We start from the raw sequence: 25,796 nt of genomic DNA, 5'->3' as shown, positions 1-25,796 counted from the left end.
ATTGAAAACATTTAAATATATTCCCATTGCCCTTGTACTCCCCGCACCAGGGCCACAACCTCTAAGGTAAATTCACTTACTGCAGAATTATACCTCATGATCGTATCTGTTTTTGGGCCTTCAGTTTAAGTTTGCAACAGGAGGGTGTATTGAAATATACCATATGTAATCCCAAGGAGATATTCATTCTAAATTTTGGGCAACAATAAACTGAGAAGGTGAAATAAAGAGTTGCTGAGTGCTCCAGCTTTTGACCCTGTTTTTCATTATTTCTTTTAAGCTTCTCGGGTGCTCCGGGTATAGGGATTCCCGTGGTAGGGCTTGGTTTGTACTGTACTTAGCTGTCACTCCTAAATTGTGACACTGGACACAGCCCCTGGCCTGAGTGCCTGGTTACTTTGTGCTCATTGCTTTCTTCTGTGTAGTTAGTGGTGCATCAAGGGCCTCCCTCATGCCTGGGCACTTGGCTCCTCTCCCTATATTCCAATAAGAGATTACCATTTGTGAGGCAGTAATGAGGAATTGAGCATCATCCTAAATAATTAAGAGTGGAAGAAAACAGTCAATAGATATTTCTTGGTTCTTAGTAACTTAATTACATTGAATCTGTTTTTCATTCCCCATTTTCTCTCACACAAGCAACCATGTTTTACTCACATCTTTTAATTCACTTTAATCCTATTGAGTACATTTTGCTGACTTATTCTGAGGTGTGTGGAATGGACATCCGTACAGTCGGCTTGTTTTGGGTTTCTATTAACGTGGTTTGCGTAGGTGCCCAAAATCTATCACAGGCTCCTTGGCAAAGGGAATTAGGTGGAGGACATGACGTAGGCCATGCCCGGTGCCCCAGCCTGCAGTGTATGGTGTTTGGTCACGGATTCTAATCTCCTAGGGCACATGAGAGAGTGTAGAAAATGGCAGAAAGCCCTAACCTGTATCCAGAGCGAGCAGGCATGACCAAGGTTTGGACAAACCCAAATTTGAGAACAAGGGGGGTGGAATCTGGGCATAATCACGCATTTTGTCCAGATCCAGCTGCTAAATGCTCAAAGCTGCCGGTAGTGCCCTGAGGCGCATGGACTGTGTAGAAGGGCCTGACTGAAGGAGCAGTATGATTACTTTCCAAAACGCCCCAAAAATAGATTCCACGGCTGTGGCTAATTTTGCAAGCAAAATGTCCCTCTGCTCTTGACCTCACACCTGACATAGCTAATAACAAGCCAGGACGCCACCTCAAGTGCCCACAGGGGTGACCAACGGTCATACCTCCGGTAGTCGTAGCCCTATCAAAGAGGCCCCTCTGCTGTCAGATGGCGATAATAGAGGCCTCTCTAAATCCTCTGACCTCACGCCTCCTCTTCTCATACAATATCTTATGAGAACGAACTCGGGCTCTCCGATGGAGGCATGTCCACCTGCAATCCTCCACATGGCGGCTGGCACTATAACAGAACCCCTCCGTAAATCAATGAATAATATCATTTGATCCAGAATTTATCCCCAAATCTGGAAACAGGCTATTATCAGACCTCTTATGAAAAAACCCAATCTTGATCCTAGGGATAGTAAAAACTACCGCCCCATCTCCTTGCTTCCTGCTCCTGCAAAGATCCTGGAACTGCATCTTAATAGGCAGCTCATGGAAACTTCAGAACATCAATCATGGTTAAATGGATTTAAAAGGCATCATGGAACAGAAACGGCTTTGATATCAGCCACTGATCACATCAGGCGCACGGTGGATGAAGGACAGGGGGTGGTGCGAATCCTCCTGGATCTGTCAGCAGCATTGGACACGTCTCTCCTACCTTGCTGCTGGACAGACTCAGGAGTCTTGGCATCTCACATCAAGCACTGGCGTTCCTGTCCTCATTTCTGACAGGGCGATCCCAAAGGGTGAATTTAAAATCCTTTCACTCGGACTCCTGTGTTCTACCCTGTGGAGTTCCGCTGGGATCGTCTCTGAGCCCTGCTCTCTTCAATCTGTGTGTGGCGCACCTTGTAATTGCGATCCATACTGTTGGACTCGTGGTGATGTCATATGCAGATGATACACAGATTATGTTTACTATCCCTAAAAGGCCTTACTCATTGTCAGAAAATAATTCTAGATGCATGACCAGCGTGGCAGACTGGATGGCTGCTAACTTTTCGAAACTTAATGGTGATAAAACCGAAGTGATGATATTTGGACCAGGGTCATCCAAGTGGAACAGGATCTGTTGGCCCCAATCCCTGGGATGCTGTCCTGTCCCGAGCGAAAAGGCTAAGAATCTTGGTGCCTTGATGGATATTGAACTTAGCTTCAGTATCCAAGTGAATCGCATCTCTACATGCTCCTAGCTCATAAGGATGTTAAAAAAATCTTTTCTTTTATCCAACGACCAGCTAGGTAGCACTGGCCTTGGTAATGTCCAGACTTGATAACTGTGATGCTCTGTACCTGGCTGCTAAGAAGAGCCTGCAGCACAAACTCCAGGTCCTGCAGAGCGTCTTGGCAAGGCTCATTCTGGATATTCCCAGAAGACAATATGCCAGGCAGGGGCTACAGCACCTGCACTGGCTCCCCTTGAACAGCGCGTTGGTTCATACATCGCTCTATGCTCCCTACCCTTCAAGCTTGAAGACTGTGTTCAATTGGCATTCCTCCAGCAGACCAACACGTTCCACGCTTCAATTGCAGCTGGCTGTACCAAGAACCAAAAGGAAGAAGTGGGGGGCAGGGCATTCTCGGTGGCAGCAAGCAGACTTTGGAATTCTCTTCCACTTGCTCTCAAATCTGTCCCCCTTCTGCTTCCCTTCAGGAAGGCCCTTACAACTTGGCTATTCACAGTCTAGCTGCTAGCTGGAGTTTTTGTCTTTTTTCCACTTGCCTTGGTAGTTGTGGCTGGTCTCTAGCGCCTTGATGCCTTCGGGTGACCGTTGTGCTGCCCAAGCATTGGCCTTCAAATATCGAAAGTATTGCTTTCAGGCAGCTTTGAGGACCGTGCACCGTGGGTGCTGTGAGCTCAATATCACCAAATCCCAAGCCCTGTGCACCGTGGGTGCTGTGAGCTCAATATCACCAAATCCCAAGCCCTGTGCACTGTGGGTGCTGTGAGCTCAATATCACCAAATCCCAAGCCCTGTGCACCGTGGGTGCTGTGAGCTCAATATCACCAAATCACAAGCCCTGTGCACCGTGGGTGCTGTGAGCTCAATATCACCAAATCCCAAGCCCTGTGCACCGTGGGTGCTGTGAGCTCAATATCACCAAATCCCAAGCCCTGTGCACCGTGGGTGCTGTGAGCTCAATATCACCAAATCCCAAGCCCTGTGCACCGTGGGTGCTGTGAGCTCAATATCACCAAATCCCAAGCCCTGTGCACTGTGGGTGCTGTGAGCTTAATATCACCAAATCCCAAGCCCTGTGCACCGTGGGTGCTGTGAGCTCAATATCACCAAATCCCAAGCCCTGTGCACCGTGGGTGCTGTGAGCTCAATATCACCAAATCCCAAGCCCTGTGCACTATGGGTACTGTGAGCACAATATCACCAAATCCCAAGCCCTGTGCACTGTGGGGATTGGGGTTTTAATTGATGTTGGGGTCATGAAGGACGGGGTGAACACACCCTATCAATGGCTGCACCCAGAGCACACCATTGTGCAATATCAGGCAGTTGTAAAGCACCTGAAAATGACTACTGCCAAATTCCAAACCTCTGGACTTTGACAATCCTGTCTCCTCTCGGCAAGGACCCAGGGGTTCCTCAGACTTGCTTTGGCAGAACCGCTCTTCTCTTATTAACCAAGATGTGGCACGACGTGAGCGCCACCTCCATTCTCACCATCATTGCAGTGTTTATGGCTTACAGGTGATTGGTTTGCTCACTCCTTGTTGTTTCCATTCTCTACTGTCACTGCCCATCTGCCGAGTGATTCCTCCATTTCTCCCTCCAGGTCTCAGCCTACCATCTCCACTCCAGCCCCATGACCCTGCGGCACAGCGTCTCCACAGCCAATCACAGATGTTTGTCTTCTTAGCTTCTGCCTAGGGCATCTCTCCCAAGTAGCAGTGGCCTCTTCCTTAAGATACAAGATCCCTCACCTGTGAGATCTCCAGATTACTGCAGGAACCTCTCTACTCCAACGTCACATCTACTCCACCTGCCTGTTGCCTCCCAAATCAACCCCCTGAGCCATCTGCTGTCAGGACCAACCCCAGGCCTCTTTACAGGTCGCCACATGGGCAATGTCATGTGTTTATTTTCAATTTCCACAAGCAACTCCCAGCGCTTCTCTTGACAGACACCTGAATTCTGTTGCACCTGGTTACAGCCGCGCCCCATGCGATGCTGTTGTGTGAATGATGTCTGGTTCCAGCGTGATCAGGATCCCAAGGCACACGCTGTGTTGTGCTTCAGGAGGGTTTGACACCTGCTTTTGTCCTTCTTGCAGCTGCCATTTGTTCCTGGAGTGGTTGATGGTCATTTCCTCCTAAAGACTCCACTGCAGCTCCTGGAAGAGAAGGAAATCCTCGCTGTCCCACATTTGATTGGAGTCAACAACCAGGAGTTCGGCTGGGTCATGCCGATGGTGAGCTCCTCTGCACTTTGACTGCATGTTGGGTTGAGGTATCTCTTATGTTACCACCTCTCTGTGGCTCCGGTCTTTTCCGACACACCTGAACTCATGAGTCTCTGGCTCTCTCAACTCAGCGTCCCTTAGTGGTCGTCGTACAGGCTGATTCCTAACGCTGAGGATCAAATAAATGTTAGATGATAAGGACGGCTGAAGCCTCTTTCTTCTGCTGACCGTCTCTCATCATGTGCTCCTTTTTCTCCGCAGTTATTTGATTTGCCTGATTTACGCGATGGGATGGATAATAAAACACTTACGATGGCCACGTCGTACCTTAAGGAATTGCTGGTAAGTCGTTATTTCTCAAAGATATTTACCCATCTTGCAACAATCACGTTTGTCTGTTTAACTAAAACCTGGGGCATTTCCTGTGCTGTGACTCCCATTCTAGAGCTGGGCGACTCCCACCACATCTTTGACCGGTACGTATGTTCCACAAAGTATAAAGGGGAGAAAAAGCAACAACTTTAAAAGCTAATCTGTCATCAAAATGGAAGAAACATGATAAATGAAAAGGAATATAAAAACAGATGCAAATCATGAGAAATTCAAAATGCCCCAAGCACCCAGGCAGAGAGCATTTCTCTAACACAACATAATCAACGAATGAGTTGAGCGATAGTCTCGCCACCGCAGGACGCCGTCCTCTTGAGCCAGAAATCTGTCATCTAGATTATTTTCGGAACCAGCATGATCCACAGATTCACAGGTCTCGATAGGTATGCTATACACCCCGCAACATTACTGATGGAAATGGGTGTTTAGAGTTGGCAGTGGCGTGCACCCTGTCCAAGTAGGGATACTTCTTTCTATCCAGGGTAAGGGGATTACACACCCAAGATAACCCTTGCTCACACCCTTGGTAGCTGGACATGAACAGTCAGGGTTATCTCAGAGGCAATGTGTAAAGCATTTGTACATACACACAGAGTAACACAGTGAAAAAACTACAAAAGGACACCACACCAGTTTACAAAAATAACCAATATTTATCCGAATAAAACAAGACCAAAATGACAAAAATTCAACATACACAAGCAAATATATCACTTTTAGAATGTTCTAAACAGTTCAATCCATAGGAAACTATGGATGCATGACTTTCATCACAAAGTACCTGGGATGCGTCACAATCAAAGACTAAGACAGGTGCAGGTGGGATGTGTCGATTCCTTACTTCAAGGGGAGGTGATGCATCGATTCCTAACAGCATCACAGGGGTGGAGATGCATCAATTCCTTATTGTCAGGGGAGGTGATACGTCGATTCCTTACTGCATCACAGGTGTGGAGATGAATTGATTCCTTACTGTCAGGGATGGTGATGTGTGGATTCCTTACTGCGAGGGGAGGTGGTGCGTCGTTCTCCAGATACACAGCCTCGGTTCCTTACTGCTGGGCTACGTCAATGAAGAACTTGGTGCACAGGTGCGATGCGTTAAAAACCCAGACATGCTGGTTCGATGCAGTGGTGGGGAAAGAGGTGCAGCGTCAATTTTTAAGCCGCGTGACAGATGATGCGTCGATTTCTTCAGCCGCACAGCAGGGCCTGAGTCAGAGTCGGTGCGTGCCCTTGAACGTCAGAGACAAAGGGCTCTGGACTCGGGCTGCAGTGATCTTTCAGCCACATGGAAGGCACTGCATCGATTCTTCAGCCGCACCACTGTGATGTGTTGGTTTTTTAGCTGGACGGCAGTCCTTCATCAGGAAAAACAGGTGTGGAAAGTCAATGCATGGGTTTTCTAAGTCCTTTGCAGCAAAACCACCTCCAAGGGCCCAGAACTGAAGTTGGCACCACTTCGCAGGTCAGAACTCCCTGCAGAGAAGTTATGGCCCTGAATATTTTTAACAGGCGGCAAGCACACATAAGCCTTTGGAGAAACTTTGCAAGTAGGATGTAGCAAGCAAAGTGCAGTCCTTTCACTACCCAAGACAAAACCAACAAACAGCAGGCCAACACAGCAAAACACACAGCAAAGCAGTAGTCCCTCCTGACAGCTTCTACAGCTCTTCATATTAGCAGAATGTCCTCTTAGTCCCAAAGTGTTCCAAAGTTATGGTGTCACACCTCCAAAACTTATACCAGTTTCTGCATTTCAAGTAGGCAAACTTCAATGGAAAGTCTTTGCAGTGCACAAGATCCTGCCTTTCCCTGACCTGGCTCCAGAAACACTACAGAGGGGTGGAGACAGCTTTGTAATTAAAAAGCTGGGAATATACATTCAAGCTTTACATGTCCTGGTAGTAAATAACTCTTCCATTAGTTTTTCACTCCTGCAAGGCCTACCTCTCCCAAAGGATAACATTGGGTTACCTTATCACATTTAACAAATGACAACTTTTGTTTGGGAACAGGTAGGAATATCATCTTTGGTCTCTAAAGAATTGTAATTTTAAATTCTCTTTACTTGTAAAATTGGGTTTTATTGCACAACTCTGGAAATGCTGCTTTTAGAAAGCTGGCATTTTCTTTTCCTAACCTACTGGTGCCTGCAGCCTGTATCCTGGGTCACATGACTAGGTGTACCAGGTAGTTGGTCTTAATGTATTCCTAATAGACAGAATTACAAAGGGGACTGGGTGTTGGCTTGGTGGGCCATCCTGATCAGGTGGGAGGGGTGGGGAGAGGTGAAAACATCTTAGGTCCAGGACCGGGGAAGGATGAAAATTCCAGAACCAAGGAGGGGGAAGCCAAAAAGTTACTCACAATAGAAAGCATGCAAATATTGGACTCTCAGACTAACTCTTCAGTACACTTCTGGACTTGTGGATATTACAGAAAAATGACTGCCATACTGCCAAATAAGTGCCCTGATGCTGAAGGCCTGCTGTCTGAGAAGGAAGACTGGACCAACTCCATTCAACTCAGGCAACCTGAAGTGATTCCAAGAGTCAGCTGACTGACCTCCTGTTCAGAGCTACACGTACATTACAAGCTCCAGAGGCCCCCTCACAACAGCCCAGCTGACCTGCTGCACTGACCCTCCATGGGCCTGTAACTGGATGTGCCTGAGCCCTGCTGGGCTCTGCAAGAGTGATTCCCTGATCTCCTGGAGGCAACTACCCAGGCCCTGGGCCCTTGGTTGGCATCAGAGTGCACTCTTTCGACTACAAAAGAGAAATCCTTAAATGTTGGGCTCTTCACAACCGCAAATGGACCCATTTACAGCAAGAACTTCCCACCTGTGCCGACCGCTAACTCCGCTAAGCTCGGTCAACCCGATTTTTCGTGCTACTGCGACTGCCAGTGATGAACGGCAACATAAGATCAGCACTTCACACTGGAGCATCCCTGCTCGCAATGCCTGCTGCCTGTTCCTGGAAGCAGATTCAGGAGAGCAGGAGCACAGAAGATGTTTGACCCAGCCTTGAGGTAAGATTTAAAAAAATATATATATTTACAACCCTGCCTCCCCCCACGTCCCCGCCCCTCCAGTGTCCTCCTTTCCCGTGTTTTGCACCACCCATCTGTCCAGCCCCCCGCGCAGCATAACATAATGGTGACCGCTGTGCCACCATACGCAGCGGGCTTACCACTGGTGCACCAAAAGCAAGCCCGTTTGTGTCCGTCCGCCCGTGGACCGCGCCCAGCACCAAGGACCCTTCCTCTTGGACACTCCACCGCTACAACACCAGTACCCTCCTCGCCATCAAACCTGGACGCCACACCGCCTGCAATCTAGCAACCCTGTAGAATTCTCATACCCCAGGCACATGCGAGGATCGCCAGGCCTCCCATGCCCCCTCATATCCCTGGCCCTTGCAGGAATCACCAGCCCCATGCCCCCCTCAAACCCCGAGGCCTCGTAGGAGTCGCCAGGCCCCCCATGCCCTCCTTGATTGGTTCTGATGCTCCGTCCATCACCACCCCCTTTTGTACCACCTATGTTTTTCCTTCATGATACTTCAGTTTGGTACTTAGTTTGCAAGTTTCCTGTGTGGGGGATTTATTGCTGTGATTTTGCTACGTTTATGTTTTTCTGTCAGGGTCTATTCTCACCTGTGCTCAAGGGTCTTGTGCGTGGAATAGTCATTCATATTTTCTAGCATGTGGGTTTGATATTATTCATACTAGTGTGCCAGTTTTCTGTGCAAGAGAACTTGATCATTTCTACTACTTTCTTTTCGTCATATGACAATGTGCGTTTCCACCTGTGCACATGGTTTCTGTGCGTGGATTGAGCACTTATTCATTGTCATGTTTGTTCTACTTTTTCATTTAGTTTATACTCTATTGGGGTGCTATTCTTTCATTCCTCGTTTGCTTTTCCCCAGATACCCTTCTTCAAGGACTTTGTATGGTTTTTCCTACCTTTTCCTACTTTTCAGGTTACACGTCCTTTGCGTGTGTGAGTAGGAGAGTCCTGCTTTGTGTTTTAGGTTGGGAGTATCTTTTCTTGTGTCTCTGGTTGTTGCTCTTACTTTTCATTGGTTGGCGTTCTCTGTTTTTCTTTTCTCTATGCTAGTCTGGCCAGCTGGTGTGTTTTGGTGGTAACTCGGATCTTCAGGTTTTGTTTGCGTGTGTTTGGTTTGCGTTAGTATTTCTATGGGTATGGAGGGAAGTACTTTTTTTCCTCTCATATTTTCTTCCTTATTTGGATATATTTATTTGCTCTATCTTTGTTCAATTTTTGGACTCTTTAGCATGCAAGATTTACCTTCACTAAATATCATTGTTGGCATCTTGCATTTTCTTGTTGTTCTTTCATTTGCTCTGCATAAACGGGAAGATGTGTGTCACTCTTTGTTAATTAGTGCAATGTCCTCATCCTTCATATTGTAGTGTTTCATTTGAATGTTATCTTATGTATTTATATGCATGGCTTCTCATGAAATGCTTTGTGTTCCATCTCATGAAACTTTCCATTATATGATTGCAGCCTTTTCACATGCAAGCTACTTTATGCTATTGTCACGCTTCCTGCTTGCTTTATCTTTCCATGTGTGTTATATAAAGGGGGAGATGTGCTGTATATGGTTTATGGTATGAGGCATCTTTCCTGCTCCTCTGCCCTTGCTGCTCCGCCAGCATGAATGTGCTGTGGAATGTTGGTGTGCATGGTGATGTGTGGAATGTGAGGATGTCTGGATGTGGAGTGTCAGTTGTAGTATGGGCTGAGCAGTAGGGAGGCTGCTCCTGGTGGGGCTGAATACTTATCCACTACAAGACCATCTAGGAACTATTATCAATGAGCCTTCATCTTTATTCCACACCTCGGCTACTGGACTTATTACATTACAACAAAATCCTTAGAGATAACAAAACAACATCCTACTGACTCCATCCCAGCTCCAACGGCTCCTCCGCCACAAGCCTTTGTTGCACTTCCTACTTCCGAAAATCTTGAAAATTGTCACCAAATTGTTGTGACAAAGGAAGTCACAGATGTAAAGTAAAATAAAAAGGATTTATGAACAAACAAAGGCCTGCAAGCAGGAAACAAGCCAGCGTGGCTCAGAATCCGCCCAAGATTCTATGACATCATACGTATCCATAGTGAGAGTTCTAACAGGACATCATAATAAGACCAGCAAGTTAGTGAGTGCTGTAAAGAGCAAACAAACTATGAATACAATTGCCTCAGTCAATAATTGAATAATGAGATGTACAACCACCTGGTAAATTCAAATATAGAGCAACCAGTGCTAACGCATGCGTCTTGTTCGAAAGTAGAAAACTCCCTCAGCCCTGAGACTGTACCTGGTGGTGTGCTGACTGTTAGTCTGTGAGGGGTGTAGGGGCGATTTTGAGGCGTGTGAGAGTGCTGCTAGAAGTTTGTGACCGCTAGTCTGTGAGGAGTATGAGACTGCTTCTGGTGGTGAGCTGACTGTTAGTCTGTGAGGGGTGTAGGGGCGATGTTGAGGCGTGTGAGACTGCTTCTAGAAGTTTGTGACTGCTAGTCTGTGAGGAGTATGAGACTGCTTCTGGTGGTGTGCTGACTGTTAGTCTGTGAGGAGTATGAGACTGCGTCTGGTGGTGTGCTGACTGTTAGTCTGTGAGGGGTATAGGGGTGATGCTGAGGGGTGTGAGACTTCTGCTAGAAGTTTGTGACTGCTAGTCTGTGAGGAGTATGAGACTGCTTCTGGTGTTGTGCTGACCGTTACTCTGTGAGGGTTGATGTTGAGAGGTGTGAGACTTCTGCTAGTAGTTTGTGACTGCTAGTCTGTGAGGTGCTGGCTGTTAGTCTGTGTGACCTCAACAACAGAGTCACCCTCCACATACCCAAATGAAACCTCCGGTCCACCAACCTACTCCTCGCCAAAAACCCATGCATCCACAGAGCAGGGGGAAGAGCCTTCTCCTACATCACGGCCAAGACGTGGAACAAGCTCCCCACCGAAATCAGACGTGCCTCCTCCCTGAACACCTTTAGGAAGGCTCTGAGGTCCTGGAACGAGCTCCCCGCCGACATCAGATGCGCCTCCTCCCTGAACACCTTCAGGAAGACCCTCAAGACCTGGAACGAGCTCCCCGCCGACATCAGACGTGCCTCCTCCCGGAACACCTTTAGGAATGCTCTGAGGTCCTGGAACGAGCTCCCCACCGACATCAGACGCGCCTCCTCCCTGAACACCTTCAGGAAGGCTCTGAGGTCCTGGAACGAGCTCCCCGTCGACATCAGACGCGCCTCTTCCCTGAACACCTCCAGGAAGGCTCTGAGGTCCTGGAACGAGCTCCCCGCCGACTTCAGATGCGCCTCCTCCCTGAACACCTTCAGGAAGGCTCTGAGGTCCAGGAACAAGCTCCCCGCCGACATCAGACGCGCCTCCTCCCTGAACACCTTCAGGAAGGCTCTGAGGTCCTGGAACGAGCTCCCCGCCGACATCAGACGCGCCTCCTCCCTGAACACCTTCAGGAAGGCTCTGAGGTCCTGGAACGAGCTCCCCGCCGACATCAGACGCGCCTCCTCCCTGAACACCTTCAGGAAGGCTCTGTAGTCCTGGAACGAGCTCCCCGCCGACATCAGACGCGCCTACTCCCTGAACACCTTTAGGAAGGCTCTGAGGTACTGGAACGAGCTCCCCGCCGACATCACACGCGCCTCCTCCCTGAACACATTCAGGAAGGCTCTGAGGTCCTGGAACGAGATCCCCGCCAACATCAGACGCACCCCCTCCCTGAACACCTTCAGGAAGGCTCTGTGGTCCTGGAACGAGCTCCCCGCCGGCATCAGATGCGCCTCCTCCCTGAACACCTTCAGGAAGACCCTCAAGACCTGGAACGAGCTCCCCGCCGACATCAGACGTGCCTCCTCCCGGAACATCTTTAGGAATGCTCTGAGGTCCTGGAACGAGCTCCCCGCCGACATCAGACGCGCCTCCTCCCTGAACACCTTTAGGAAGGCTCTGAGGTCCTGGAACGAGCTCCCCGCCGACATCAGATGCGCCTCCTCCCTGAACACCTTCAGGAAGACCCTCAAGACCTGGAACGAGCTCCCCGCCGACATCAGACGTGCCTCCTCCCGGAACACCTTTAGGAATGCTCTGAGGTCCTGGAACGAGCTCCCCACCGACATCAGACGCGCCTCCTCCCTGGACACCTTCAGGAAGGCTCTGAGGTCCTGGAACGAGCTCCCTGTCGACATCAGACGCGCCTCTTCCCTGAATACCTTCAGGAAGGCTCTGAGGTCCTGGAACGAGCTCCCCGCCGACTTCAGATGCGCCTCCTCCAAGAACATCTTTAGGAAGGCTCTGAGGTACTGGAACGAGCTCCCCGCCGACATCACACGCGCCTCCTCCCTGAACACATTCAGGAAGGCTCTGAGGTCCTGGAACGAGATCCCCGCCGACATCAGACGCACCCCCTCCCTGAACACCTTCAGGAAGGCTCTGTGGTCCTGGAACGAGCTCCCCGCCGACATCAGACGCGCCTCCTCCCTGAACACCTTCAGGAAGACCCTCAAGACCTGGAACGAGCTCCCCACCGACATCAGGCGTGCCCCTCCCTGAACACCTTCAGGAAGGCTCTGAAGACCTGGAACGAGCTCCCCACCGACATCAGACGCGCCTCCTCCCTGAACACCTTCAGGGAGGCTCTGAGGTCCTGGAACAAGCTCCCCGCCGACATCAGACGCGCCTCCTCCCTGGACACCTTCAGGGAGGCTCTGAGGTCCTGGAACGAGCTCCCCGCCGACATCAGATGCGCCTACTCCCTGAACACCTTTAGGAAGGCTCTGAGGTACTGGAACGAGCTCCCCGCCGACATCACACGCGCCTCCTCCCTGAACACATTCAGGAAGGCTCTGAGGTCCTGGAACGAGATCCCCGCCGACATCAGATGCACCCCCTCCCTGAACACCTTCAGGAAGGCTCTGTGGTCCTGGAACGAGCTCCCCGCCGGCATCAGATGCGCCTCCTCCCTGAACACCTTCAGGAAGACCCTCAAGACCTGGAACGAGCTCCCCGCCGACATCAGACGTGCCTCCTCCCGGAACACCTTTAGGAATGCTCTGAGGTCCTGGAACGAGCTCCCCGCCGACATCAGACGCGCCTCCTCCCTGAACACCTTTAGGAAGGCTCTGAGGTCCTGGAACAAGCTCCCCGCCGACATCAGATGCGCCTCCTCCCTGAACACCTTCAGGAAGACCCTCAAGACCTGGAACGAGCTCCCCGCCGACATCAGACGTGCCTCCTCCCGGAACACCTTTAGGAATGCTCTGAGGTCCTGGAACGAGCTCCCCACCGACATCAGACGCGCCTCCTCCCTGGACACCTTCAGGAAGGCTCTGAGGTCCTGGAACGAGCTCCCCGTCGACATCAGACGCGCCTCTTCCCTGAACACCTCCAGGAAGGCTCTGAGGTCCAGGAACAAGCTCCCCGCCGACATCAGACGCGCCTCCTCCCTGAACACCTTCAGGAAGGCTCTGAGGTCCTGGAACGAGCTCCCCGCCGACATCAGACGCGCCTCCTCCCTGAACACCTTCAGGAAGGCTCTGAGGTCCTGGAACGAGCTCCCCGCCGACATCAGACGCGCCTCCTCCCTGAACACCTTCAGGAAGGCTCTGTAGTCCTGGAACGAGCTCCCCGCCGACATCAGACGCGCCTCCTCCCTGAACATCTTTAGGAAGGCTCTGAGGTACTGGAACGAGCTCCCCGCCGACATCACACGCGCCTCCTCCCTGAACACATTCAGGAAGACTCTGAGGTCCTGGAACGAGATCCCACCGACATCAGACGCACCCCCTCCCTGAACACCTTCAGGAAGGCTCTGTGGTCCTGGAACGAGCTCCCCACCGACATCAGACGCGCCTCCTCCCTGAACACCTTCAGGAAGACCCTCAAGACCTGGAACGAGCTCCCCACCGACATCAGGCGTGCCCCTCCCTGAACACCTTCAGGAAGGCTCTGAAGACCTGGAGCGAGCTCCCCACCGACATCAGACGCGCCTCCTCCCTGAACACCTTCAGGGAGGCTCTGAGGTCCTGGAACAAGCTCCCCGCCGACATCAGACGCGCCTCCTCCCTGGACACCTTCAGGGAGGCTCTGAGGTCCTGGAACGAGCTCCCCGCCGACATCAGACGCGCCTCCTCCCTGAACACCTTCAGGAAGGCTCTGAGGTCCTGGCTCTTTGACTGAATCGGACCTGCTGACCCTCCCACCCCCCAGCACCTTGAGACCCTCCCGGTGAGAAGTGCGCTTATAATCCCCTTGATTGATTGATTGATTGATTGATTGATTGATTGATTGATTGATTGATTGAGAGAGCTTCTATCAGTGAATGACCTATAATATGTGACAGGTGTGAGGGGCATGCCCAGTGCGGAACTGCTGCTGTGTCAGGTGTGTGAGGGCTATTCAGTCTGGAGCACTGAGCTCCAGCAGGTGACTAGAACCAGCCTTCCGGGGAGGAGACACCACCTTCAAGGGAGCAGGAATCACCCATGCTGTGCCAACCACCGGTGCCAACTGAGGCACTGAGCTCCAGCAGGTGACTAGACATCAGCCTCCCGGGGAGGAGACACCACCTTCAAGGGAGCAGGAATCACCCATGCTGTGCCAGCCACCGGTGCCAACTGAGGCACTGTGCACCAGCAGGTGACTAGACACCAGCCTCCCGGGGAGGAGACAACACCTTCAAGGGAGCAGGACTCACCAATGCTGTGCCAGCCACCGGTGCCAACTGAGGCACTGTGCACCAGCAGGTGACTAGACACCAGCCTCCCGGGGAGGAGACACCACCTTCAAGGGAGCAGGACTCACCCATGCTGTGCCAGCCACCGGTGCCAACTGAGGCATTGAGCTCTAGCATGTAACTAGACACCAGCCTCCCGGGGAGGAGACAACACCTTCAAGGGAGCAGGACTCACCCATGCTGTGCCAGCCACCGGTGCCAACTGAGGCACTGTGCACCAGCAGGTGACTAGACACCAGCCTCCCGGGGAGGAGACACCACCTTCAAGGGAGCAGGAATCACCCATGCTGTGCCAGCCACCGGTGCCAACTGAGGCACTGTGCACCAGCAGGTGACCAGACACCAGCCTCCCGGGGAGGAGACACCACCTTCAAGGGAGCAGGACTCACCGATGCTGTGCCAGCCACCGGTGCCAACAGAGGCACTGAGCTCCAGCAGGTGACTAGACACCAGCCTCCCGGGGAGGAGACACCACCTTCAAGGCAGCAGGAATCACCCATGCTGTGCCAGCCACTGGTGCCAACTGAGGCACTGTGCACCAGCAGGTGACTAGACACCAGCCTCCCGGGGAGGAGACACCACCTTCAAGGGAGCAGGAATCACCCATGCTGTGCCAGCCACCGGTGCCAACTGAGGCACTGTGCACCAGCAGGTGACCAGACACCAGCCTCCCGGGGAGGAGACACCACATTCAAGGGAGCAGGACTCACTGATGCTGTGCCAGCCACCGGTGCCAACAGAGGCACTGAGCTCCAGCAGGTGACTAGACACCAGCCTCCCGGGGAGGAGACACCACCTTCAAGGCAGCAGGAATCACCCATGCTGTGCCAGCCACCGGTGCCAACTGAGGCACTGTGCACCAGCAGGTGACTAGACACCAGCCTCCCGGGGAGGAGACACCACCTTCAAGGGAGCAGGAATCACCCATGCTGTGCCAGCCACCGGTGCCAACTGAGGCACTGTGCACCAGCAGGTGATTAGACACCAGCCTCCCGGAGAGGAGACAACACCTTCAAGGCAGCAGGACTCACCCATGCTGTGCCAGCCACCGGTGCCAACTGAGGCACTGCGCTCCAGCAGGTGACCAGACACCAGCCTCCCGGGAAGGAGACACCACCTTCAAGGGAGCAGGACTCACCCATGCTGTGCCAGCCACCGGTGCCAACTGAGGCACTGCGCTCCAGCAGGTGACCAGACACCAGCCTCCCGGGAAGGAGACACCACCTTCAAGGGAGCAGGACTCACCCATGCTGTGCCAGCCACCGGTGCCAACAGAGGCACTGAGCTCCAGCAGGTGACTAGACACCAGCCTCCCGGGGAGGAGACACCACCTTCAAGGCAGCAGGAATCACCCATGCTGTGCCAGCCACCGGTGCCAACTGAGGCACTGTGCACCAGCAGGTGACTAGACACCAGCCTCCCGGGGAGGAGACACCACCTTCAAGGGAGCAGGAATCACCCATGCTGTGCCAGCCACCGGTGCCAACTGAGGCACTGTGCACCAGCAGGTGACTAGACACCAGCCTCCCGGGGAGCAGACACCACCTTCAAGGGAGCAGGACTCACCCATGCTGTGCCAGCCACTGGTGCCAACTGAGGCACCCGGCAAAGAACCAAGCAGCACATTCCTGTTGTCTGCCTTGGAACGTCTGAGCCTCACTCTGATTATGGGATGATGGGAGCCCCTTCCCTAGCAGCCCCTGTCTGCTGAAGGATGCTGAGAGGCGGACTGCTGGGGAGTGCTGTCGTTGGCAGTGCAGCATGTCCTCAGTGATGAAGGGTCTTTGTATTCCACACAATCCCCTGATAATCCTGCGGACGCGCAAAGACCACTGCCAGTACCGGCCTCCTGCTGCCACTGCATGGCTTAGGGTACTGTTTGCTGACAAGGCCACAAAAGGAACAAGCACATGCAAAGCCAACGGGTCTCGCCTACAAGAGCTGTGAGCTTTGTCGATATTCTGAATCAACGCTGTGCAGCGAAATGGGATGAAGCAGCCAGCGGTGGCCGCGGCACGGGGCCTTTTTATGGCTCCCTCAAATCTACACGGAGGGAGCGATGGCGGCAATGCTGAGGGAGGGTGGCAAAGACGTGGGGGGGGGGGGGGTGCATATGGACACTAGCGGGTGTGCAAGAGGGGCTGGGGAAAGCAGAAAGACAGGGGAGGTTGGTCGAGACAGGCTCTGGGCAAGCAGACGGACAATGGAGGGCCAGCGGGAGGGGCAGAAGATAAGATAGAGGGCCAGCGGGAGGGGCAGGAGATAAGAGAGAGGGCCAGCGGGAGGGGCAGGAGATAAGATAGAGGGCCAGCGGGAGGGGCAGGAGATAAGATAGAGGGCCAGCGGGAGGGGCAGGAGATAAGATAGAGGGCCAGCGGGAGGGGCAGATCGATAATAGAGGGCCAGCGGGAGGGGCAGGAGATAAGAGAGAGGGCCAACGGGAGGGGCAGGAGATAAGATAGAGGGCCAGCGGGAGGGGCAGATCGATAATAGAGGGCCAGCGGGAGGGGCAGGAGATAAGATAGAGGGCCAGCGGGAGGGGCAGGGGATAAGATAGAGGGCCAGCGGGAGGGGCAGGAGATAAGATAGAGGGCCAGCGGGAGGGGCAGGGGATAAGCAGATCGATAATAGAGGGCCAGCGGGAGGGGCAGGGGCGAGCAGGGAACTGAGGGTGGTAGGAGGGATGCACTGGGGGAGGAACACAGAGAGGGCAGAATTACACGAGGGAGACTTCTGAAAAACACACCTTTTCGTAGAGTGCGTAAACAAAAAAAAGTAGCACCTGAGAAATGAGCGGTGGAAGGATACGGAAGCTGACGAATAGGAAACAGGAAAATCAGTATGACCATGAAGCTTGGCGAGAGAATCAGGGGACCCTTTGCTTCAGGTTCACTTGAGATCTAGACGAACTCTCGCTTGCTCAGGCCGGAGGAGAGAGACCCTAATCATGAAATCAATACAAATATTTATTAGCAATAATCAATATTAGGTGTGAGTCAATGATGAGAGTTTGGCATACTTGAAATGGTTTTATTGAATATCTTATCTGAACGTTTCTTCATTAGGCAGTTTTATGAAATCATTGCAATCAATAGGCTAGCATCAATTGTTGAAGCATAAATCAGATATAAACATGTTCCATAAAGGAAAGAGTTCCCTATTCTAATAAATGATCAGAGAATCAAATAGAACTGATAAAAAGCTCAAGGCTGGAAAGGTAAGACTGAGAATAAAGCTTCTCTGTGGTCAATTCAAGGCTAGAAAGAGAAATGAAAACAAGAAGATAAATGCATAGAAATCATATGAAGCGTGTCTGGGGTATGGGACAGGGACAGGTCAGACAGGCACAGGTGGGACAGGGACTGATCAGACAGGCACAGGTGGTATAGGGACAGGTCGGACAGGCAAAGGTGGGACAGGGACAGGTCAGACAGGCACAGGTGGGACAGGGACTGGTCAGACAGGCACAGGTGGTATAGGGAAAGGTCCAACAGGCACAGATGGGACAGGTCGGATAGGCACAGATGGGACAGGGACAGGTCAGACAGGCACAGGTGGGACACGGACAGGTGGGACAGGCACAGGTGGGACAGGGACTGGTCAGACAGGCACAGGTGGGATAGGGACAGGTCAGACAGGCACAGGTGGGACAGGCACAGGTTGGACAGGGACTGGTTAGACAGGCACAGGTGAGACAGGGACAGGTCAGGCAGGCAAAGGTGGGACACGGACAGGTGGGACAGGCACAGGTGGGACAAGGACTGGTCAGGCAGGCACAGGTGGGATAGGGACAGGTCGGACAGGCACAGGTGGAACACGGACAGGTGGGACGGGCACAGGTGGGACAGGGACTGGTCAGACAGGCACAGGTGGGCTAGGGACAGGTCCGATAGGCACCGGTGGGACAAAGGGACAGGTCAGACAGGAACAGGTGGGACAGGGACAGGTCAGACAGGCACAGGTGGGACACGGACAAGTGGGACAGGCACAAGTGGGACAGGGACTAGTCAGACAGGCACAGGTGGGACACGGACAGGTGGGACAGGCACAAGTGGGACAGGGACTGGTCAGACAGGCACAGGTGGGATAGGGACAGGTCGGACAGGCACAGGTGGGACACAGACAGGTGGGACAAGCACAGGTGGGACAGGGACTGGTCAGACAGGCACAGGTGGGCTAGGGACAGGTTCGATAGGCACAGGTGGGACACAGACAGGTGGGACAGGCACAGGTGGAACAGGGACTGGTCAGACAGGCACAGGTGGCACAGGGACAGGTTGGACAGGCACAAGTGGGACACAGACAGGTGGGACAGGCACAGGTGGGACAGGGACTGGTCAGACAGGCACAGGTGGGCTAGGGACAGGTCCGATAGGCACCGGTGGGACAAAGGGACAGGTCAGACAGGAACAGGTGGGACAGGGACAGGTCAGACAGGCACAGGTGGGACACGGACAAGTGGGACAGGGACTGGTCAGACAGGCATAGGTGGGATAGGGACAGGTCGAACAGGCACAGGTGGGACAGGGACAGGTCAGACAGGCACAGGTGGGATAGGGACAGGTCGGACAGGCACAGGTGGGATAGGCAACATAGGGATTCTACCATGTATTATGTGAATATATATGCACCCATGTGTGTGCTGCTATTTTTATTTTTATTTGAAGTGTTTAGCCATACGTGAGAAATGGTGCAAAAGCATCAGAGCTCCTTCTCTCAATTTGTGGAAAGGACAATGTTTCAAAAAATTATAAAATACCCCTCACACACCGTGAGAAGTTGGCCTGATATATGCTGTCCACTAGTTATAGTGGGCACCCTGTATCAGTCCAAAAAACCCCTTATGGTAAAAGGTTAAAGACAACCCTTATTGAAAGCTATCCTAGTGGTAGCTATGGAGAGCAGTGTTCAGGCTAAGTCTTAAAGGAATGTAAAGCAGTTTGTTTTACCAGTCTATAATCTCTTGAATGACCAAATGAAAGGACAACCGCACCAGGTATATATTCAAAATATATGTATTTAAGATAAAACACATACCTCTAGTCTCTTAATGAGGCTGGAGTTCAAAGTACTTAAGTTACAAGTCAGTATTCAACAGTAAAAGCACAAATACACGTTTGGGCCCTAGGGGCGTACCAAACCATATACCAATAAAGTGGTATAAGAACCACGACTGAACTAGACACAAGGCCTAGAGCCTTTAGAAGTGCTTGGGCCCCAAGAAACCACCCAAGGTAGTAACATAGGGGACCCACAGGGGATGCGTGCAGTGTTAGAACACAGGTACGAATCGCCATTAACTTCTATGGGGAATGTCGCGGTTGGAAAATAACAAGTTAAGGACACTTAGAGGATGACTACAAGTAAACCCTTTTGGACTTAGAGGTATCTAGGGCCAACACCCATGGGAGCACTGGAATACTTGTTTTACCTCACCCAGGGAAGCCGGGTGCATAGGTGTCTTTTGGTGTCAGGTCGCGGCGTCGTTTTCAATGGAAACTGGCAAAGAAGTGCTGCTGCCGTGAAGAGGAGAAGTGTCCTAAGAGATCCAAGCCTGGATTGAGGATGGAAGGAACCTGAAAGCAGAGGGGACAGAGTCTGGGTCACTAGCCAGTGACCAGGGGCAGAAGGGGCCAATGCCCACAGATGTCGGGTGCTTCAGGTGAGTTGATGGGTGTCTTGACTCTTCAGCCACGAGGTCCAAGAGGTGTCGACGATGACCAGGAGCTGGATTTGAGCTGTCCCCCAAAGTTTGTCGAGTGTTGCAGTGTCAGCGACCAGAATGGACCCAACAAGCCTTGGCAACGGCAAGTCAAGTGGAAATAGAAGAAAGACGTTGGTGCAGACCAGCAAAGTCTGGGGGACTCTCCCAGCGAGGGTAAGTGAGGGCACGTCTGGTGCAACCAGCAAAGCCCAAGCAGAAAAGGAGTTGCCTTCGTGGGGACCCACTAGCCAACAGGCTAGCAATCGCGAAGGAGCATCAAGCAGTCGCATGGAAACTGGCCCACGGGTCACTCGTGTAGTGGGGGTCAGATATCTTTGGTGCAGTCGGTGCACAAGTCTGGGGCTACTCGTAGCCCAAAGCACAACTTCGAGAAAGACCAGGAAGATGATGTACTGGCAAAAGTTCACGGTGTCCAGGGCTCATGGTGTCACGTCACCCACAATAGCCACGGGCCTCAGCTTTGCTGTGGACTCAGGGTAGCCTCGGAGAAGTCTGGAAATCTACCTCTGGTGATGCAAAGACTTCGGCGTCCGATGGAAGCTTCAGAGTTGCAGACCGGACAGTTGCTTCTTTGGTGCCTGCCAAGCAGGAGAGTCCCTCCTTAACCCAAAGGAGATTTCTTCAGTTTTCTAGTTGAAATAGAAAGTCGAAGGTCCAGGATATATGTTGCAGAGTTTCGTCCAGTGTAATCTAAAGTTTCAAGGACTGGGTTCCTATACTTATACTAAGATAGGGGGTTGGACATACTCTGGGGACCCACCTATGGGAGGGTTTGGAAAGAGGGGTGGTTACACCCATTTCCTTTGTCCAGTTTCGCGCCAGAGCAGGGGCAGGTAGCCCCTGCAACCAGTTTGAACTGGAGTATGCACTGGGACACCATGTGTGCCCCCAGTACAGAACTTCAAAGCACCAGAGAGTGCTCCCGCCCAGCCCCAATACACATCTGCCTGTCTGGGGAGGTGGTTACACCTCCCTGGGACAGGAAACCTATTGTCCAGGCCTCCCCAGCCAGAGTTTCGGTCAGCAGCAGGAGGCCAGACCCGTGTCTGTGGCAGTGGCATCCATTTTGTGATGCCGGGGCTCTAGAAACTCTTTACCGGTTAGACCAGTGTGTACACGTCTCTCCCTCTAGAAGGGTGGAATGCTACCCCCGCCGCCAGAACTGGTGGGGGGGGTAGTATTCCAAAGTGTTTGACACCAAACACAACATGTTTCTGTACAGCCAGTGTAAAGTTAGCATTTACCGCGAGGTTATAATGCACTTAAGAGTATATGGTCAGGCTGCACCACAAACAGCATCAGAGGAGGTGCTCCGAATGCTGCAGAGGGGCTCTGCTCATGCAGGGGCACCCTCTCACATAAAAACCCGGCACTCTGCCTTCAGGATTGTTAAGGACTGCCATAGGAGTGACTTATAGGTTTTATGTGTGTGTGCAATGGTAGTGATATAGGTAGCATATACCACAGTAAGGGGTGCATGCACCACCTTACCCAGGCTGCAGTAGCAGACCTGTGGTGTCATTTTGGAGTGCTTCCCAGGGGTGGCATAATACATGCTGCAGCCCCTGGTGGGCCTCTGAGGTACCTATGCCCTGGGTACATAGTATACCATATACTAGGAACTTATAAGGCACTCCAGAATCCAATTAGAGATGTACCTAATGTACATGGAAACCATTTTAGGGGTTATCGCTACTTTTCCTGATGCTATGCTTCATAGCGTGGGGCTTGATGATAGGAGAAATGTCGCTTAGCGACATTTCTCCTGTCATGTCAGGTCAGGAACGCCCACTTTGCATCTCATTAGAGATGCAAAGCTGGGCGTTAGGAATCCCCACGCTAAATCAAGGTTTCACGCGTTAGCGTAGCCTTGCTAATTAGACAATAAAATTATCGCCGCTTTTCGTCCGAAAACGGCCGCAAAAGCGGCGATAATTTTTAATCGCCAGCTTGTAAATATGCCCCTTAGAGAGTAAGCAGCTAGGCTGGGGTCCTGATTAGCAGGGCCACAGCCAGACTAAGGTCGAAAAACAGTGAAACACCAGCAAAAAGTGGAGGTACCCATGTGAAGCAGATCCTACTCTCCTACACACACTGAAACCTGATTCAGTGTCATGCTTCATCATTGGGGTCTTCCCGCCCCTCTACGGGGCGGGCGTGCTGCGACTTACGTAGACACAGGAGCACTTTACTCTCGTGGCTCGTCGGAATTTAGGTTCCAACGAGCCACGAGAAGGTACTTCATTTGGTGATCGCGCTCCTTCCAGCATTTTCCATCTGAAGGTGCCCTACACCGCTCGTGTGAGCTCATGGAGCGATAACGGTTAAATTCTAAAGTTCTTATATTATACAAGTGGTATATTTTTCTACTCCCATAACAGGGAACAAAGGACAGTGTTTGCGACTATCAGGCATATCTACATTTATTCTATCACCCATTGTGAGAAGTTGGCCTGGCATATGCTGGTCACTAGTTATAGTGGCCACCTTGCACCAGTCCAATTCGACTCTTATGGTAGATAGGTTTAAGACAACCTTTTAAAGAAAGCTATCCTAGTGGTAGTTGTGGAGAGCAGCCTTCAGGCTAAGTCTCAGAGGATTGTAAAGCAGCTTGTTTTACCTTATAATCTCTTGAATTACCAAATGAAAGGACACCACACAGGTATATATATCAAATATATATGTATTTATTACTAGACACACTCTACTAATCTCTTTATGAGATTAGAAGTCAGGAATATATGCAAATATCAACGTTTCACAATAAGTTAAGCACAAATATGGCTGGGGCCGTAGGGGCTTACCAGACCATATACTAAAAAAGAGGTTTAGGAAAGTCGACTTGCAACAGGACAAGGCCTAGGGCCTGTAGAATCGCTGGGGCTTCACTAATCCACCCAAGGCAGGTAAGTAAAGGACCCACGGGAGACGCGGGCAATGTGAGAACACAGCCGCGGGTTCCCTATTGATTTCAACGGAGCAAGTCGCGGTTGGATTTTTAAAGTTTAAGGGTACTTCTAGAGAGTCTACAAGCAAGCCACTTACAAGGTAAGTAATTCGAGGAACAACACCCACAGGAGCACCAGAGTGCACGAGTTACCTCACCCAGGGAAGCCGGGTGCATAGGTGTCTTTTGGTGTCGGGTCGCGTCATCGTTTTCAATGGAAGCCGAAGAAGTTTTGCTGCTTGTGAAGACTGAAGAAGTGTCCGGTGGAATTCAAGGCTGGATTCAAGATGAAGAAGACCTGAAAGCAGAGGAGACAGTGTTCAAAGCCACTTGCCAGTGACCCGGGGCCAGGAAGATGGATGCCCACGGAAGTCGGGTGATTTCAGGTGATCAAGGGTGTTTTGACTCTTCAGCCACGAGGTCCAGGAGGCGTTGACGATAACCAGGAGCTGGATTCAGCGTGCACCAGAAAGTCTGCAGCTTACTGAGGTGTCGGCAACCAGATTGAAGCCAACAAGCCTTGGCAACAGCAAGTCTCATGGAAAGAGAAGAAAGTCAGCGGTGCAGACCAGCAAGATCTGAGGGACTCACCCAGCAAGGGTAAGTGAGGGCAGGCCTGGAGCAATCAGGGGAGCACTTTGGTTTGATGAGAAAGTCTTCAGGGGACCCACAAGCCAATGGGCAAGGGATCGCAAAGATGCCTCATTAGGATTCACTTCACAGGAGCCCACGGTCACTCGGGACGAGGTAGGCCTCTGATTTTCAAGGGAAATCCTGCTGGAGGGTTGGAACACACGTGGTCCAATGCACAAGTTCATAGATTGTCGTGAAGGCGTTGCACTTGACAATAGTGCACGGTACCTGGGTATTGCTGTTCCTTGTCATTTGTGGGGTCCACTCGCCTCAGCTCTGCTGGGGACTCACAATGGCCGTCGAGAAGTCAGGAAATCCACTTCTGGAGCTGCAGGGACTTCGGACTCCAGCGTGAGCAGGAACGTTTGCGACCGTTGATTCAAGTTTTTGGTACCTGCCAAGCAGGGGAGTCCCTCCTTGACTCCAAGAGAGATTCTTCAGTCTTCCAAAGGTAGTGGAACGTCGAAAGGTCAGGATTCTTCTTGACGAGCATCGTCCAGGGATATCTGATTTGCAATGGCAAGGTTTCCCTATCTTATACTAAAGGAAAGGGAGGGACTAGCTCTATGACCACTCCTAGTGGAGGGTCAAGGGAGTGGGTGGTTACACCCACTTCCCTTTGTCCATTTTCATGCTAGCGCAGGGGCAGGTAGCCCCTGAACCGGTTTAAGCTGGCATATGCACAGAGGAGACTACTCCTCCCCCAGTGCAGAACTTCAAAGCACTCTAGGAGTGCACCCACCCAGCCCCAATACACTAAATCCTGTCTGGAAGGTGGTGACACCTCCCTGTGACAGGATGCCTATTGTTGGGCCTCCTCCACTGCGAGTTTCAGTCAGCAGCAGGAGGGCAGCCCAGTGTCTGTGCTGGTGGCATCCATTTTGTGATGCCAGGGCTCTTTCAGATTTCTACCGTGTTTCCACAGTGTGTACATGCCGTCCCCTCTAGAAGGGTGGGATCATACTCCCACAGCAGTTTACTGGTGTGGGGGTATGATTCTAAGTTGTTTGACACCAAACACTACATGTTTTGATGCAGTCATTCCAAAGTTAGCATTTACCGGTAGGTTATAATGCACTTAAGAGTATATGGTTTAACCGCATCCACAAACAGCCATAGAGAATAGACTCTGCCAGCTTCAGAGGGGTCCTGCTCATGCAGAGGCACCCACTCACATTGTAAACCAAGCACCCTGCCCTCAGGATTGATAGGGCCTGCCTTAGGAGTGACTGATAGTTTTATATGTGTGTGTATGGTGAGATATAGGGAACCTATACCTCAGTGAGGAGTGCTAACACTACCTCACCCAGGCTGCAGTAGCAGGCCTGTGGTGTCAGATTTAGTGGCATAATACATAATTCAGCCCCTGGTAGGCCTGTGAAGTACCTATGCCCTTGGTACCTAGGGTACCATATACTAGGGGCTCATAAGGTACCACAGTATCCAATCACTAGTGCATCTAATATGCACTCCAAGTTGTTTAGAGAGAACAGAGAGACTGGGGCCCTGATTAGCAGGGACCCAGCCAGACTATAGCCAGAAACCAGTGTTAACATCAGAAAAAAAGTGGGGGCAACATAAGTGCAGATCCCACTCTCCTACACAACCCCCCCCCCCCCCAAAGCAGAAACACTAAACTAACCTTGACCAGTTGAGTCTTCGTGTTCTAAGTGGAAATACCTTGAGAGTCCATCTGCATTGGCATGTTGGGTCCCAGGTCTATGTTCCACTGTATA

The 25,796-nt window shown here is 51.7% G+C and overlaps 1 protein-coding gene across 1 annotated transcript in view; it reads left to right on the top strand.

Annotated features, from left to right (window-relative positions):
- LOC146788701 (fatty acyl-CoA hydrolase precursor, medium chain-like) overlaps nt 1-25,796 on the top strand; it is a 328,083-nt gene that overhangs the window by 185,831 nt on the left and 116,456 nt on the right. Inside the window, exons 8-9 of the mRNA XM_085630306.1 lie at nt 4,442-4,579; nt 4,832-4,912. Coding sequence (XP_085486432.1) covers nt 4,442-4,579; nt 4,832-4,912 — 219 coding nt within the window. The remainder of the gene's footprint in view (nt 1-4,441; nt 4,580-4,831; nt 4,913-25,796) is intronic.

Source organism: Triturus cristatus, chromosome 10 (assembly GCF_964204655.1).
Source record: "Triturus cristatus chromosome 10, aTriCri1.1, whole genome shotgun sequence".
Lineage (NCBI taxonomy): Eukaryota > Metazoa > Chordata > Amphibia > Caudata > Salamandridae > Triturus > Triturus cristatus.
Note: the sequence above shows the minus strand (reverse complement) of the source record. Positions and strands in the feature narration are given on the sequence as shown.